The sequence below is a fragment of the Oncorhynchus mykiss genome, chromosome 18 (assembly GCF_057628025.1).
Source record: "Oncorhynchus mykiss isolate SJ-2025 chromosome 18, ASM5762802v1, whole genome shotgun sequence".
Lineage (NCBI taxonomy): Eukaryota > Metazoa > Chordata > Actinopteri > Salmoniformes > Salmonidae > Oncorhynchus > Oncorhynchus mykiss.
In genome coordinates this window covers 32,963,732-32,981,950 of record NC_143039.1, presented here as the reverse complement: position 1 = coordinate 32,981,950, position 18,219 = coordinate 32,963,732, and the positions used below count along the sequence as shown (strand labels likewise).

Sequence of the window (18,219 nt, the reverse complement as noted above, 5' to 3'; positions counted from 1 at the left end):
TACTCAAATGTAAAATGCCTAAAGCAAGGCTAAATGCTACATGCCCTGGTACCACAGAAAGACTATCATCGATGTAAGTCTAGCTGACGCATTCCACATTTGTTTTTTATGGAGGGGGGGGCTTTAACCTTGCGGGGGGGTCAAGAAACCTGTGTTACGCCAAAACTAGTGCACTGGGTAGGGATTAGGATAGGCGACGTTTGGGACGCATGCCCAGAGCCTCGGAGCAGGTTGGATGTTGAATGGGCTGATTACTCCCCTGTCCCTAGTCCCTAGCATTTTGATGTGCAGGGGGAGAGAAATGATGCAGCTGACACCAGCAACTGATTAACCTGTCAAGATATTGATGAAACCTGCATGCAGATAGGATAGTGAAGGAGGGGAAAGAGCAGGCCGTTTGCTATAGAGTGCCTTTTCTTCATCACCACTTATCTGCAGATTACCTACCTTCTGTGCAATGCATCCCAGAATGCTTCCATGGCTTTATAATGAATAACTGTTTTGAGGAATGACCTGGAGTGGTCTATGATGAAAATCGAGCCAAACAAGAGATTCGGAGCTGTTTAAGTAAAGCAATTAATACATGTTAGGGTTGAAAGGGCCAAGAGAACACGAGAGTGCGTCCTGCTTAAACATCTGAACCATGGCACAAACCACGATGCCGTAAATTAAGCTGCAGCTTTAGAATGGGGCATGCAGTAGACCTGTGAAGGAACGGAGGACCTCGTTAGCATTCTTCTGGAGCCGTGAATGCCTGCAGCTGTCTGTAGAGGAAGTGGTGATGTGTCAAAGGAAGTGCTTCTCTGTAACGTCCAGCGGGCAGCATCTGTACCCTTGAGTTAATTGCAGATGTTGTGAATAAGATGCGCGCGCTTGATTCGCGGGCGTAACAAGAGCACACACTGCGTTCGACTTCTTCGCAGAACACGAGTGACGGTACCCCGTTACCGTAGCGATACCAATGCTATGTTCAATTGTTCTCGTTTTCGGATGAATGTGGCCGGCCCTGGCTCCCTGCACCTGCAACTGTTACTTTGAGTTCTGTGGGCTGCCAGAGTAGGCTGTAACTGTGTTGATATTAGATAAGGGGAGAGTGTCATTCTGTCCAGTACTTAGTTCATTTCTGGCCTGTAGTTTCAGGTTGAGGTTAGAGGCAGCTCTGCTGTCAAGTCAGACCGGCCCCGTGGCACACTGACAAACCGAGCGGGGTCCCATACACTCACCCTCCTAGTGCGTCCATTTCTGATCATCATCACACACCTTCACGTGCACTCTGTTTGTTACCGTGTGTTCTCAGACAGGATCGGTCAGCCACTGAAATGACCCTACTGTCGTGTGGGGCTATTCCGTGCTGTGTTGTCAGAGGTTGGGATCTAGCCCCAACTCTGCATTAACGGTGTGATTCAGCATCATACTGCAGCTGACCAAGGAGCATGATTAATGAATGTGCCCTGTGTGGCTCAATGTGATATACCAAAATGTCATAGAAGCTAAAATGTGAGTAGTTCAAGAGTTCCATCTAGTGGGTGTTTGATGCTACTACATGATTGTCCACTGTTACCACAGCCAGAGGACTGCAAAGGCTTGGCAGAATGAACTGTACAGGTGGTTTACTTACTATTTTTATATATTTTTTTTCTCCAGATCACTGGATCCACCAATTACACCCAGAGCCCTCAGCAGGTATAAATCAGGTGGGTGACCCTTTTTCTAATTTGATTGACTTTTCATTTCATTTTCAGGCCCAGGGCCGGCCCGCTCGTTAGGCAGGATTAGGCGACTGCCTGTGGCAGCTGTTGGAAGGATGCATCGCTGCTGCGCTCCACCAACATTTCATCCAGAAAAACAATGGAACGTAAATCATGTATCAAGTGAAGCATATGGTAAAAAGAGTATGTGGCCTTTTCTGTAGCCTACAGGCTGGAGATAGAATGGATGACAATGTAATGAGACAGAAACGTTAACATCATGTAGGTTTCTCAGATCAAATTGCCGAACCTAAAATGGCGCCCAATCAAATAAAGAAATTACGCTGACATGTTAACAAACAGTATATCCTAGAAACAGGACAGGTCAAAGTGAAATGGACAATATGGAATGGACAAGCAGGCTACTCACAACTGATGTCCAGGAGTTTGATCCCGTGGGCTAAATAGCCATGATCAGGAGTTTCAAGTTTTTTTACGAGCTGATCATAGCGAGAAAAAAAAAACACTGCTACATTTCCCGCTGTGTAAACACATCGCTAATATGTTCATGTAGCTGATGTTCAGAGCTTAAATAGCCAAATTGATTAAAGCCAAGGCAACGGCCTGTTTTACAAACGGTGGGCCTACCACATAGATGGGCATTCATAAAATTCCACTGTGGCCAATATGGTAGACTACACTCCGTCTTTTAGATGTCTTTTGTTTGGTCCTGACCGGATCGGCCGTCCTTTTTTGTTGTTGTGTTTTATAGAAGGTAGGCCTACCACATAGATGGGCATTCCTAAAATTCCATTTCAGGCGACACTGTAGGCTATACCTCAGTAAGCACGGACTGACACTGACGCCTTTTGGATGTCTTTTTTTGGTGCAGTCCAGACCGACCTTGATTTGCACGTCCAAGGACGTCGGTTTTTGGTCCAGTCCAGATAAAATCTGAACCAATCATAGACGTCTATTTGTCCGGTCTGGACCAGCCTTGATTTGGCTCAAGCATAGAAGTCTATAAATGACGTCTTTTCAACTTCATTCAGAACTGAAAATGAACCTGGTTTCAATGCCCGGGAAAATACATCTTTTCACCTTTCATTTAGAACCTAAATTGAACCTAACTTCAACGTTTGGAAAAATCCATATTTTTTTTATGTCTTTTCAACGCAATTTTGCTTACTTGGACTATTCTAGTAGTGGCTGCAGTTTTTTGTCTTGCTAGGGTGGCAGAACGCCCAGGACCGTCCCTGCCTCAGGCCACACACCTGTTGTCATTTTCTCTATGGATTAACAAAATAGCAGGCGGTAAAAATATATATAAATACAAAATGGATTCTAAAAAAAGTATTTGTGTCCCGACTTTGGCATTGTATAGCCAACTTATATAGAGAAATGTTTTGTTTACAAGCAAATGTCATGTTAAGTGATACATACGTGCGCATGCTTGCATCAAAAAGCCCTGTAGCAGAATAGCTATACGCTGATGTCCGGACATTGACAAACTTAGCAGTGAGTGAATGATTGCAGTGTAAACGCACAAGACTGATTAGCAATGCTCAACAAGTATGTTCTTCTTCTGGCTTTATCTATTGCTATTTGTGATATTTTACCTTGGCTTGCTGGGTAATCAATCATCCGTTGTCATCTGCAATTTTGTAGAGGATAACCATCTTATTGCGTATTTGTTAACCCTTTAGACTTGGAATTGGCCTATCTGGATAGGGATAAATTGAAATGTTTCTTACAGAAGAACTATGAAATGCATAAGCATGCACACAATAGAAAGTGAACCGTTCGGAGATTACGGGAAAATGATTAGGACAAAGTTGAGGACACACATGAGACTCATTGCAAACATTACACTGTTGATTTGATGTGCGTTTTACATTGACTGTACTTTTTGCCTGCATTTTTTGTTGTTGATAACAACATCTGAAAATGCTCTGGATACACTCAGTAACATGATAAGAATATTCCTGGGAAATGTGGGGTAGGTGCAACATAAAACAAACCAAAACAAAAAATGACAAGGGTTTGAGTGAGAAGACAAAGGGTTTTAGTGAGACGTGGCCACACACCTCACCAAAGTGTGCACAGTTCCTATGTCATTTCAATGCACTTTTATGACTCAAAGAATAGTCTTTCGGTGCTTTTTTTTGAGGACTCCTAGCTGTGCCGTTGAGGAACTAGAGCAAGCACACTTGTAGTTGTTTTGTTTGGAAGACAACCCTGCATGCCCCCCCCCCCCCCCCCCCCCCCAATCACACAATTACTTTTGTTGTTCACGCAATCGAAAAACGGCCCTTTACAAATCGCAATCTGGCTCAGGCGGGCATCATTGGAAAGCTTGTTCTATTGCCAACATGACTAGTTAAGTTATAAAATATAATCTTACAGTGATAGGCTTTTCACGAGGCAATTCAGAGAAACAAATTGTCATTTTGGTGCGCATAGAAAGGAGCCATGAGTGCATTCAGGTGCGTGTTCTTCACAATAGACAAACCCAGGCTCATTCTGTTCAGAACAACCCAGGGTATGACGCCATGTCATCTTGTAACTGTACATCAAACATACGGATCATGAACGCTGACACTGTATTTGACATGAGTTGCATGATTTGGAAATGTGAAGTGCACCTTGCTTGTATGACGTCAAAGCGGTATTTATTATAATCGTCAACGTCTCATCTTTTAAATGACGTCGAGTCCTCTTAATATACAGCATTTCCATCACTCAGACAACAAAACATTAGCAAAAGTTGCCCAATTAGCGGAAGAGATGGGGGGGGGCAAATTCTTCATGGGGTGCATAAGTTTAGAATGTCTGTCAGTCAAAACCCATACAATGCTGTGAATCGCAGAGCATGAGATCAGACGTCATTGATAGTATGTTACTGTACAGCCACTGTGTTCCAATTCAGGCGCTTATTAATGCCCAAATCTGCCATTATCAACCCGTATACAGGTACAAGTATATTAACTGACAACTTCAGATGCAGTTTATGTATGTGTTCATATTCCCTTCAATGTAAACAAGCCCCTTTCTGATTCTAAACGGCGTGCACCTTTTCATGACGCGGCCCGGGAAATAGGTCTATTATGATGTTCAAAAATGGGCTTGGTTCATTTGTGGTGATTACACCACTCCAAGACATGCCACAGGGGGGCAGTGTAGGCCTGAGAACCTGTTTCTCATCTGGCGTTGGTACAGCATACTATCAGTAGATGCACGTCATCGCGTCTAACTGTGCATGTGCAGGCCATCAAATAAAAGGCACTCCTTCGATATGAAGTTGTTTTTCGTCGAAAATGAAAACATGTTAGTTTGTCACTTTCACGAGGTTGGAGTAATAGCATGTTCAACTATGTAAGACATTGGCTATAATCGAGGTTGTGCCTTTAGATTTCGAGAAAAGTAACAACTCAGGTAGAATTCCTCACTTCTCTCATTGACTTCTCAAACCCAAAACTCCAACCTGGTCTGTTTGGTCTGTTTCGCAAGCGCTCCCGGAAGTCTCGCGATGTTGTGCCTCTTGGGTTTAGAAACTCTGTGATACCATGTCAGGTTTTGGTTCCAAAATATCTGGATCGCGTTCACTGTTCACTTTAGGGAGACAGAGGTCCACTAGTAAGTTATACCGTCTTTTTTTGTGTTGTCACGAAACCCACAATGCACTACTTGGATTTTCTTACTGTATGTGTAATTAATATACAATTACAGCTCATCTCCCTCTCTTTATGAGGGCGAGGAGTTTCATAATAACCCCAGGCCAGATTTAGCTGATGCCTGAATGATAGTAGACATGGACACTAAGTGGTGTGGCGCTTCTACAGAGACCCAGCCAGGGAGCCACTGGTGCATGTCAGGACAATAATTACCCCCAGGATTAGAGAGGCCTGGATGGGGGACAGGTGTCAGGCGATACCTGAATGTGACACTGGGGTAACTGTGACACCATGACAGCAATGGGACAATATAGATCCTTTGAATGTGACATATGTGACTGTGACATGTGTCTCCTCAGATCACGGGGTTCCGTAAGGAGAGGGCGAGCATTGGCCACCACTGGAGTGACGTTGGTTCGTTTTACAGCATTCATATAAAAGTACCGGCTGGCAAAGCTCATGACATCTGAGGGTGCGAACGACAGACAGGAGAGAGAGAGAGAGAAAGAGGAGAGCAAGAAAGAGAGGCATATTTTGCTATATTCATTTGACAGCTGTTTACCATGCTGGATCAACATGCCAGACATCACCCTCCTCCTCCTCCACTGTCATAGCCTGACTGCACCTCCTCCACTTATTCCTCACCCTTCCTCCTCCTCCCAAAGTTGAGTGTGAGGGGAAGAAGGGAGGGTCTGCGCCTGGCGCCTGTACAGTACTTAGCGGAGTGAGAGAGGGAGGGGAAGTGCAGTGCCTCCTAGACTCTCCAGGCTAAAGAGAGCCTAGGGGCAACAGGGCAGCCTAAGGGGCAAAACGACTGCTTAGAGGCAACAGAAGAGCCCTGTTTGGCATGGCTCTGTTTCTGGATAGCTCCCAGGCCATGGGGACCGTGGGGGCCTATTACTGCTTGATCCGGAGGAGGTTCAAGAGGAGGCGCAAGAAACGCTCCGAGCGCAAAGGTACTCCTCTCCAGGATAGCTCGGAGGGATAGGCATTGTGTGTGTGGAGGGGAGTGCTCGTGTGGACTTGTGTGTCTGTAGGTCTGTGATTTTTTTTTATGTCACTGTACGTAACATTGATGTACTATTGGTTGAATTACGAATGCAAGGATTGCTCTTGTGTGCTTGTGTATTTGGTATTTACGGAGTTGTGAGCGTTATTACTGCACATGTGTCTGAGAATGATGCCGGCAGTTTTCAGATATTGGAAATATGCCATTGAGTTTGTGATAACAATATGGTGGAGAATTCAGGCATAGAAATGTACAATGTTGTGGTTGAGCGCCTCAAATGCACGTTAAAAGTTTTTGAGGCAAACCTGTATCAGTAGTAGAATAGTATTACTTTATTTTCCACAGAAACATCTATTTGTGTTGTGGTATTTGTGTTAGAAGGATCAAGAACTGTGTTTATGTCACATATAATCTTGCTTACTTGGACTATTCTAGTAGCGGCTGCAGTTTTCTGTCATGCTAGGGTGGCAGACCGGCCCGGCCTCAGGCCCCACATCTGTCATTTTCTCTATGGATCTAGCTTTTCCCCTTTAAACAGCACTATAGTTGTCGTACATTCAACTCTGAACCGTACTGTCAGTGCCACTCAGACTTCACACACCATATACAGTACGGGTTATGTATTCTGTCATTGTCTATGACAGGATACAGGCTCAGCCCCTTGCTTTGGGTGATGGCAATAGGCAGATATATTATCTTTCTGCAACGATGGGGGAACCGGTAGTCTATTGCAAGACGAGCAGATAGGAGTTTCAATTCAGAGAGGTGTCCATGCGGAAAGTATAAACCCTCCTTCCACTCCTGGGCTTTAATCTCTGGAGCGTGGATACACCATGGTGATAGGCAGTTTTGTCTCTTTGCATACTGTAACGTGTCCCCGTCATACACAGTCTTTGAGAGCCAAAGCTCTACGAGAGAAAGGAGAATCTGAAAGGAGATGAGGAATGTGATGGTTAAGTTTTAAAAAAATGATCTGATGTGTTTGATTAATAAAAATACAAATCGTATAATATTCCTGATGTGGAGGAACTCTTGTGCACTTGTTTCTTCAGTTGTTCACCCTGTATAGAGTCTGGAAGGTATAGGGAGAAATAGCAGTAGTGTCTCTCCGCCATGCCTCGTTGGTCAAAGCCTATGGGGAAATGAATGTGTTTTGGGGGGGATAAATGCTAAAAAATAAGGTCTGTGGTAAACAAAGGCTGAGGATATCTTCTATGTTTTGTTCTATGAGATAATCTTCACCAGCTAATGTTACTTTTTGTGAATTTTTAAGCATTTCTGTTTTAAAAAGCACGTAAAGAACATAAAGGCTTCATAATTCATAAAGTAATGTTAACTGACAGATATTGTCTCATAGAACAAAACGTATTAGATCTCATAAGGCTGTGTCAATCTCAGGCCTTATTTTTGGCGTTTATGCCAAAAGCCCATTCTTTCGCCATTCATTTTCCCCTTAGGAATGGCTGAACAAACCAGAGGTAACTCGTTTCCGTTTTTAGGAAAGGGAAAGGGGGATACCTCATCAGTCGGACAACTGAATGCCTTCAACTGAAATGTGTCTTGCGCATTTAACCCAACCCCTCAGAATCAGAGAGGTGCGGGGGGGCTCCCATAATCAACATCCACGTCTTCGGCGCCCGTAGAACAGTGGGTTTAACTGCCTTGCTCAGGGCGACAAGCTGGCGAGCGCTATAGACAATGTCTAACTTTATAAGGAACTAGAGGAATCGAGTTTTCCCCAGTCTTCCAATGATTTCTTGGAAGTGCTTGGTCTGATTCCTCAGAGCTACAAAATCATCTATCTGTTGATGCATTACGAGGAAGGACGCCAGTAGGGATTATTGCTTTGTTGCTATAATAGTCTGTCAAGAGGTAAACAATGAGCTGCCACCTTGGCATATTAATCATATGAATGAATTAAAGGGGAAGTTCAGCAGAAGCTTTTAATTATTAGACACGTTTAATATTCTGGCATAAAGCCGCCTCCCGTGACTGAATGAGTAAATCAAATCTATTGTAGTGGAACATTTAGTAAGTATATTTGGGACTGAAGATATTGTTGTCTCGCATTATCTGTAATGTGCTGTGCTGCCTGCTGAAGTCATTTTTGTAATATTCTCGCTTCGTTGGCTTTTGACACGATTGCCAATGGCTGCTAATATTTCGGGGATTAAATAACTCTGACGCTTACTCAGCACAACCCTCACATAATATTTGAATGCAGATTCCCTGTCTTCTTGAAACACTCAAAAGGCAACGCAGCAATTACTTTGGTCTCATTCTGTCCCATGTATAAAATACATAAATGTAGCTCTAATCCATTGTAAATAGTTTAAAAAAAAAAATATATATATATATTACTAAGATTTTTCCACTGTTTACACCCTTCACACTGGGAAGCTATGCGTTCCGTCATTTCCGCTGAACCTTGATGCTAACTGGCGTGCGGCGAGGTGAGGTGAAGTGTGAGTGGAATCTACTGGGGAGGAAAGTGAATTCCAGACGAGGTAAGCGGACGGACGGAGCACACGGCTGCCTGGCTGCCCTGGGATGCTAAAGGATGTGTTTGTCTCGTCTGCCTGAGCCGTACGCCATGAGCCTCTTGTCAGTCTGTCTGTCAGACGTAGCAGTATCCTCTTCTCTGATAGGTGGGGGTTGATAGTGATACTTGATAAGTGGCCGTGCTGTATCCAGATGATCCTGGTATCCAGTGAACCCTAAGATAGCTTGCATTCCATTCTAGGTGGTTCTAGGTATATGATTTAATGAACCTAGGTGGGGTTGTAGCTTTGGTACCACCGACCACTATAATCAGTGGGTAATCTGATTTTGCACACACTAAATAAATTGGCCCACCCAGCGAAGGAAAGGCACCCTGTGTGAAGAATTCGATGAGAAACAGTGCATACAGAGACATGCACTAAATGACCTAAATTGCTCAACCCCATATTGGTCTCTAACAGTCAGGCCAACCCAAGCTGTACTGTGCAAGTAGGCTACTAGTAGGTCTGCTATTGAAATAGATAAATGAGGCTGTCAACTGAGTCCGAATATACGCCGGTGTCACACTGTTTCAATAGAAAAACAACATAAGCGGATGTTCAAAGTCCACAACAATGCTTGAACCACATCAGGTCAGATTTTTTTTGTGTCATTACCCTTTAATTGAAGTGTGCAGGCACCTCGCACTGTTTGGTTAGCGGAAACACTGTTGCACATGAGATCGAGTTTGCAAAACAAATGGCCACTGGATTAATGCAAATACTCAGGATATCATTCTGCCAGGTAGGCAGGCGTAGGCTACTTTGTAGTTCACATTTAATTGAGAAGGTTTTCGGGAAAACATTTTCATCTACCAGAAGACGGTTAGGCCTGTCATTAGCGTCGCTATTTTGCCTGTTCCGTAATTGTTTGAAACCTGGACGTTTTACGTCAGATTATCTTACAAAGACATCTTACGTCAAAGTAGCCTACAGCGTAAATCCCACCATAGAAACGAGGAAGCAATTATTTTAGAAAGACGGCCTCATTTGCGTTCTCCTGTTCTGTTGGTTTTCTTTAAACCTTCTTTCGCTGTCTAGAAGGCATTATCCTCGTCATATTAGCAGCCCGTGATAGTTGTTGCATCTTTAGATCTCCCCTCTTTCTACATTTTGAATGGATATTTCCGTCTATGGAACCACTTTTAGAACACGTGTTTTCTGCAAATGTTGAAGAAATAGTAGTTTATCAACATTTTAAGCTAAACATTCTGATCTATCAGCCTTATTAATGGATACGGCATATACCTCCACCACGCTACCATGACACGCATCCTGGGGTTTAAGAAGTGAGCATACGCAATGCCCACTGAAAAATAGATGGGTATACATTCAGCGCATCTCACTGCGTATATAACCTCCACTACACCACTAACTATAATGTTACATGCAGCTGACCCTCTCAAACAGGGGCCACCTCTCCCTCCCCCATCCCCCACCTCGCCCCTCTCCTGGGTAGTCGGCCTGTCTGTCAACATTACCTCCAGACCTGGTTAATCCAGGAGCCGTGAGGTGTGAAATTCAACATCTTACCCTTCCCTTCTCTCCATTCCCTCCCTTCTCTCCCAGAGATAGAGGAGCACCTGGCCCGGCCTTGACGGCAGCGGCAGCGGGGGAAGACAGCGATAGTCATCTGTTGTGAGCTACGGGGGTAGTGGTGCGGAGAGAATGGCTGGGGATGGGAAGAGAGCTAAGGCAGAGCTAGGCAGAGCTAGGAACCTGGAATCGCTCATCTGTCGTATACCTACCTGCTGAGCACCTGAAAAAAAATGGTGTGCCTCCTCAATGTACGGTGTGGGAGAGAGTACAAAATCACCTGCCTGAGTCTAGGAAGGTAACTGGCTACATGTGACACAGTTGGACCGTCACATGCAGGGCAATTTACACAGTAGCAATTTTCAGCACTGGAGGCCACAGGGCAACCCGTGATGGCGTTAAATGGATTTGATCCAACTGGCAGTCAGCCAGCTGGTTAGGAAGGACGAGGGGCTGCTTCGGTGGGTTGCATCAAGGTTTCAGGACTCGGGGCAGCTAGAAGAATTTAACAGGAATATTGGCTTCCAGTCTGACCTGGTATTCCCAGAAAGATCCAATAATGTCAACTTGTGATTATGATTGTGCGTTCTGCCTTTGTCGTCATCAGGCCTGCAGACCAGAGGCTGAGAGATATAAGCCTAAGGTTAACCCTTGTTAACCCTTGTTAACCCTTGTTTACCCTTGAGCATGACAGTGACAGACCCCTCTGCTCTGCCTAGCCCTTAGAGTTCAGGTGAGAGGTGATGGTGTAGTGTGTGTTTGTGCCTGCGTGCGCGAGTTAAGAGAGAGAGGTGACTGAATACTGCGTATGAATGCCAGGCTGTCATCAGCATAGATCTGGAGACTTCTCTCCCATTGGAGAAGACCCACAAGGGAGGCTGACCCCCCCCCCCCCCTTCCCCCTGACCCTAGTCTGTTAAGTGACACTGATTAGCATGTAGAATATATACAGCTTCCCTGTTGTCCCCTGTGCCATCACAAAGATTTAATTGGTTCCTATGGGGAAAATGGTAAAGGGACTGAAGTCACTTAATGTCCTTGAAGACCAGGAGAGATTGTATTAGCTGTGCAGCAATGGGAGCACTGATCTATATTAGCTAAGGCTACCATTTACAATAAAATGGACAGGACTCACCCTTACTAAGAAGGTTGGGGGAAAAAAACTCAAATGTATTCCAGGTGACTACCTCATGAAGCTGGTTGAGAGAATGCCAAGAGTGTACAAAGCTGTCATCAAGGCATAGGGGGGCTACTTTTAACAATCTAAAATATAACATATATTTTGATTTGTTTAACACTTTTTTGGTTACTACATGATACCATGTGTGTTATTTCATAGTTTTGATGTCTTCACTATTATTCTACAATGTAGAAAATAGTAAAAAATAGAGGAAAGCCATCGAATGAGTAGGTGTGTCCAAAATGTTGACTGGTACTGTATATCAGACAGATTGATATATACTGTAATGCTTTTTGATTTATTGCAGTTCAGTTTCAGCCCATTTCAAGGTTTAGATAGGTATACTTTCTTCATTTGAGATTTTCATGTGACTACGCCCTAAATGTCACATTTCCATCGACTACTGCAAAATGATTTTTTTCCCCCCTTGGAACTTTCAGTTTAATAGCCACAACATTTGTAACTGACAAACTGAAAAAGGTCAACCAAAAAGGTTGATTTACCCGATTGCATTATAAGGTCAACAATTGTGGAATTTTAATAACATGTCATTGTTACATCTTCAATTAGCTCCCTCAGTTTGTACACTATTGCTGATGAAGAAAATAAGAGGAAAAGCTATGAACTAGCCTACTGCTCAGTTCCCTCTTGATCTGGTAGTTGATTGTGATTCATTTCATAGCCAATGAGGTACTATGTACAGTAGGAACTCTAGGAACAGGTACTATGTACAGTAGGAACTCTAGGAACAGGTACTATGTACAGTAGGAACTCTAGGAACAGGTACTATGTACAGTAGGAACTCTAGGGACAGGTACTATGTACAGTAGGAACTCTAGGAACAGGTACTATGTACAGTAGGAACTCTAGGAACAGGTACTATGTACAGTAGGAACTCTAGGGACAGGTACTATGTACAGTAGGAACTCTAGGAACAGGTACTATGTACAGTAGGAACTCTAGGGACAGGTACTATGTACAGTAGGAACTCTAGGAACAGGCACTATGTACAGTATGAACTCTAGGAACAGGTACTATGTACAGTAGGAACTCTAGGGACAGGTACTATGTACAGTAGGAACTCTAGGAACAGGTACTATGTACAGTAGGAACTCTAGGAACAGGTACTATTTACAGTAGGAACTCTAGGAACAGGTACTATGTACAGTAGGAACTCTAGGAACAGGTACTATGTACAGTAGGAACTCTAGGAACAGGTACTATGTACAGTAGGAACTCTAGGAACAGGCACTATGTACAGTAGGAACTCTAGGAACAGGCACTATGTACAGTAGGAACTCTAGGAACAGGTACTATGTACAGTAGGAACTCTAGGAACAGGCACTATGTACAGTAGGAACTCTAGGAACAGGTGCTATGTACAGTAGGAACTCTAGGAACAGGTACTATTTACAGTAGGAACTCTAGGGACAGGTGCTATGTACAGTAGGAACTCTAGGAACAGGCACTATGTACAGTAGGAACTCTAGGAACAGGCACTATGTACAGTAGGAACTCTAGGAACAGGTGCTATGTACAGTAGGAACTCTAGGAACAGGTGCTATGTACAGTAGGAACTCTAGGAACAGGTGCTATGTACAGTAGGAACTCTAGGAACAGGTGCTATGTACAGTAGGAACTCTAGGAACAGGTACTATGTACAGTAGAAACTCTAGGAACAGGTGCTATGTACAGTAGGAACTCTAGGAACAGGTGCTATGTACAGTAGGAACTCTAGGAACAGGTGCTATGTACAGTAGGAACTCTAGGAACAGGCACTATGTACAGTAGGAACTCTAGGAACAGGTGCTATGTACAGTAGGAACTCTAGGAACAGGTGCTATGTACAGTAGGAACTCTAGGAACAGGTGCTATGTACAGTAGGAACTCTAGGAACAGGCACTATGTACAGTAGGAACTCTAGGAACAGGTGCTATGTACAGTAGGAACTCTAGGAACAGGTGCTATGTACAGTAGGAACTCTAGGAACAGGCACTATGTACAGTAGGAACTCTAGGAACAGGTGCTATGTACAGTAGGAACTCTAGGAACAGGCACTATGTACAGTAGGAACTCTAGGAACAGGTGCTATGTACAGTAGGAACTCTAGGAACAGGCACTATGTACAGTAGGAACTCTAGGAACAGGCACTATGTACAGTAGGAACTCTAGGAACAGGCACTATGTACAGTAGGAACTCTAGGAACAGGCACTATGTACAGTAGGAACTCTAGGAACAGGTACTATGTACAGTAGAAACTCTAGGAACAGGTACTATGTACAGTAGGAACTCTAGGAACAGGCACTATGTACAGTAGGAACTCTAGGGACAGGTACTATTTACAGTAGGAACTCTAGGAACAGGTACTATGTACAGTAGGAACTCTAGGAACAGGCGCTATGTACAGTAGGAACTCTAGGAACAGGCACTATGTACAGTATGAACTCTAGGAACAGGCACTATGTACAGTAGGAACTCTAGGAACAGGTACTATGTACAGTAGAAACTCTAGGAACAGGTGCTATGTACAGTAGGAACTCTAGGAACAGGCACTATGTACAGTAGGAACTCTAGGAACAGGTGCTATGTACAGTAGGAACTCTAGGGACAGGTACTATGTACAGTAGGAACTCTAGGGACAGGCACTATGTACAGTAGGAACTCTAGGAACAGGTACTATGTACAGTAGGAACTCTAGGGACAGGTACTATGTACAGTAGGAACTCTAGGAACAGGCACTATGTACAGTATGAACTCTAGGAACAGGTACTATGTACAGTAGGAACTCTAGGGACAGGTACTATTTACAGTAGGAACTCTAGGAACAGGTACTATGTACAGTAGGAACTCTAGGAACAGGCACTATGTACAGTAGGAACTCTAGGAACAGGTACTATGTACAGTAGGAACTCTAGGAACAGGCACTATGTACAGTAGGAACTCTAGGAACAGGTACTATGTACAGTAGAAACTCTAGGAACAGGTGCTATGTACAGTAGGAACTCTGATGATTTGGTTGGAGGTTTGGTCTTCTAGTTTGATACATCTTATGTTTGGATTGTCTCTCTCAACCTGTTGTAGGAAGGCAAATAAAAAGTAGTGAGGTACAGACAGCTCCCGAGTGGCGCAGTTGTCTAAGGTACTGCATCTCAGTGCTAGAGGTGTCAAGGTTCGATTCCAGGCTGTATCACAACTGGCCGTGATTGGGAGTCCAATAGGGCGCCGCAGATTTGGCCCAGCATCGTCCGGGTTAGGGTTTGGCCAGTGTAGGCCGTCATTGTAAATAATAATTTGTTCTTAACTGACTTGCCTAGTTAAATCAAGGTTACATTTTTTTTTGTTTTTAACAGAGTCTGTTCCTTTCCGCTCTCACATGCCTCCGTCTCCCTTCCACCATCTCATCTCATCACCTCACCATGGCACATCGATAAGTCACGCCTGTGGCTTGACGGTGCCTGGTCGAGGGTCCTATCCAGCGTGTCTAAAATGATATTTCACGGAGAGAAAATGGAGGGTGTGAGAGAGAAATATATGCTGCCGCTGCTGCCGGCAATGTTCAAGGAAGCTTTTTGTGCCGGCAGCGACACCTTATTTCCCCCCAGTCCGCCCAAACCCTGTGGATCGATCCATCTGCATTAGACCACCGAGGGGTGGCTCTGACAGTTGGTTTCAGAATTCCCCTCCAGCTGTGGTACTATTCCACTTCTAGAACCAGAACTTTCCCCAACTTTACATTCATCAGTGTCTCCTCATGGGTTGTCTGGTTAGCTCTGACACCTCTGGCTGGTGTCTTCCTCACAGCGTGTCCCATCATCCTCATCATGAGTTTAGCATTATTTTCCTCTCTGATTGGATTTGAGTCAGCGGTTTATGGAGTGTGTAACTGGCTCTTGACAAGGGTTGATGATGGTTGACTGCTGATTGAGAGCAGGGTACCAGGTGGTTAAAGACATATTGTGGTGAACTTCATAACATTACATTTCATATTTCCACATTTTCCCTCGCAAAAAAAATCAAGTTCTTTTTCATCACCAGAAAGCATGGAATGGGTTTATCCTATCTTATCAGGGGACAATACCTCAGGTTTTTAGGAAATATCGTTTTTATATTTCCATAATAATAATAATAATATTCTTATTTTCTCTTATTTTCATAGGTGTTGTCAGCAAAGCAATGACAGAAGGTATGTTGCTCATATTGTCTCGTTCTATGCCCCTTCAACACACTTGAATGTGGTCCTGCCATTTCACCGCATGTGTGTGTGTGCGCTCACGTGCAAGCCTGCTTGTGTGTACAGGATACTATGAGCACATAACAAGAGTTGTAAGATATGTTCCGACTTGTGTGCGGTGATGTGTGAATGTCTATGTATGTCGGAGACACGAGTGTATTCTTTGAAGGCGAACGACATTGGCCGACATGGTAACTAGGTGTTGGACTCTGGGGCCCAGGCTGTGTGAGATACTGTCTGTTTCTCCGTAGGACGTGAATGACAGGCTTCATACAGATCTATGTATCAGACATACAGCTCCAGACTCTCCTGGATTCCCTATTAAACACATGTCTACACAACACAGACGGCATACGCTGCTATTGATACGGTACTGGAGAACCACATATTTGATGGTGGATCAGCAATGTAAATATGGCTGTATCAATCCTTTATGGCTTTGACATGTTGGTCTTTAGGATGAAATAGTGTGCTCGCATTGATTGGTTGATATTCATAGTCCTAAGACTCCCAACATTGATAACTTGAGGGATAGGGAATGTGGATAGCAATATGCTCAGATGTGTTGATGCTACATATCCTTGTAAACATACAGTTGAAGTCGGACGTTTACATACACTTAGGTTGGAGTCATTAAAACTAGTTTTTCAACCACTCCACAAATTTCTTGTTAACAAAGTATAGTTCTGGTAAGTCGGTTAGGACATCTACTTTGTGCATGACACAAGCAATTTTTCTAGCAATTGTTTACAGACAGATTATTTCACTTATAATTCACTGTATCACAAGTCCAGTGGGTCAGAAGTTTACATACACTAAGTTGACTGTGCCTTTAAACAGCTTGGAAAATCCAAGAAAATTATGTAATGGGCTTTAGAAGCTTCTGATAGGCTAATTGACATAATTAGAGTCAATTGGAGGTGTACCTGTGGATGTATTTCAAGGCCTACCTTCAAACTCAGTTCCTCTTTGCTTGACATCATTTGAAAATCAAAATAAATCAGCCAAGACCTCAGAAATTAATTGTGGACGGGGGAGGCTTGCAAGCTGAAGAGCACCATCCCAACCCGTGAAGCACGGCGGTGGCAGCATCATGTTGTGAGGGTGCTTTGCTGCAGGAGGGACTGGTTCACTTCACAAAATAGATGGCATCATGAAGCAGTAAGATTATGTGGATATATTGAAGCAACATCTCAAGACATCAGTCAGGAAGTTCAAGCTTTGTCGCAAATGGGTCTTCCAAATGGACAATGACCCCAAGCATACTTCCAAAGTTGTGGCAAAATAGCTTAAGGACAGCAAAGTCTAAAAACGTGTGGGCAGAACTGAAAAAGCGTGTGCGAGCAAGGAGGCCTACAAACCTGACTCAGTTACACCACCTCTGTCAGGAGGAATGGGACAAAATTCACCCAATTTATTGTGGGAAGCTTGTGGAAGGCTATCTGAAACGTTTGACCCAAGTTAAACAATTTAAAGGCAATTCTACCAAATACTAAACTTCTGACCCGCTGGGAATGTGATGAAAGAAATTAAAGCTAAAATAAATAATTCTCTCTACTATTATTTTGACATTTCACATTCTTAAAATAAGGTGGTGATCCTAACTGACCTAAAACAGGGATTTTTTACTAGGATTAAATTGTGAAATTGTGAAAAACTGAGTTTAAATGTATTTGGCTAAGGTGTATGTCAACTTCCGACTTCAACGGTATGCTAGCTAACTTGAATCGTGTTTTAATGTGAAACCTTTTAACATGAATGGCTAACAGAGGCTATACAGGCTGTGGATACAATCCAGTGTTGATATCTGTGATCTTTGACAGTGAACAGAATGCCACTCCAAATCCTTGAAGTCTGTCTCCCTACTTCCTTTTTCTTCAAACGCGTGTCCACAAACTCACTCACAGATAACTACATTTGTTGACATTTTCTCATTCCCGCCCTAGCTAAATTCTGTCGCCCATTATCTTTGTGAGCGAATGACAACCTAATCCTTGGTCTCCGTCAATCCAGCACACACAAAGCACGCAGCAGTCATTTCCAGCGAGGCGCCAGGGCTCGGCGGCCTGATAACATTGTCAGCGCTAATGTTCGGGAGGAAGGAGTTGAGTGGCGGCGGGGGTGCAAGGCCACTTCTTGTCACGCGGAGAGACGAGATTACACTGTTCAGGCTGAGAGAGAGGCTGGTTTGGTTAACACAAAAGCCAGCTCTGGTCTTCGTACAACCAAAGCCACTTAACAACAAGGCTTTCTTGGTTCTACTTGGTTCACTTATGTGATTTACTTACTATGGTGTGCACCGTTCACTGTTGTGTGTATAATTCTTGTGTGTCGTCCTACTAAGACTCTAAAACCAGGCT

At 43.8% G+C, this 18,219-nt stretch overlaps 1 protein-coding gene across 5 annotated transcripts in view; it reads left to right on the top strand.

The window, feature by feature from the left end:
- The window catches only part of LOC110495905 (double-stranded RNA-specific editase 1), a 59,697-nt gene that overhangs the window by 24,359 nt on the left and 17,119 nt on the right, over positions 1 to 18,219 (top strand). Inside the window, exons 3-4 of one of the 5 annotated variants that reach the window (XM_090208229.1) lie at positions 1,645 to 1,694; positions 15,785 to 15,811. The exons of 1 other annotated variant lie outside the window; for it this stretch is intronic. In XM_090208229.1, coding sequence (XP_090064355.1) covers positions 15,802 to 15,811 — 10 coding nt within the window. In that variant the 5' untranslated portion in view covers positions 1,645 to 1,694; positions 15,785 to 15,801. Of the gene's footprint in view, positions 1 to 1,644; positions 1,695 to 5,721; positions 6,319 to 15,784; positions 15,812 to 18,219 lie in introns of those variants that run through there. 3 more of the 5 variants (XM_021571422.3, XM_090208230.1, XM_090208228.1) reach the window with 3 other exon arrangements.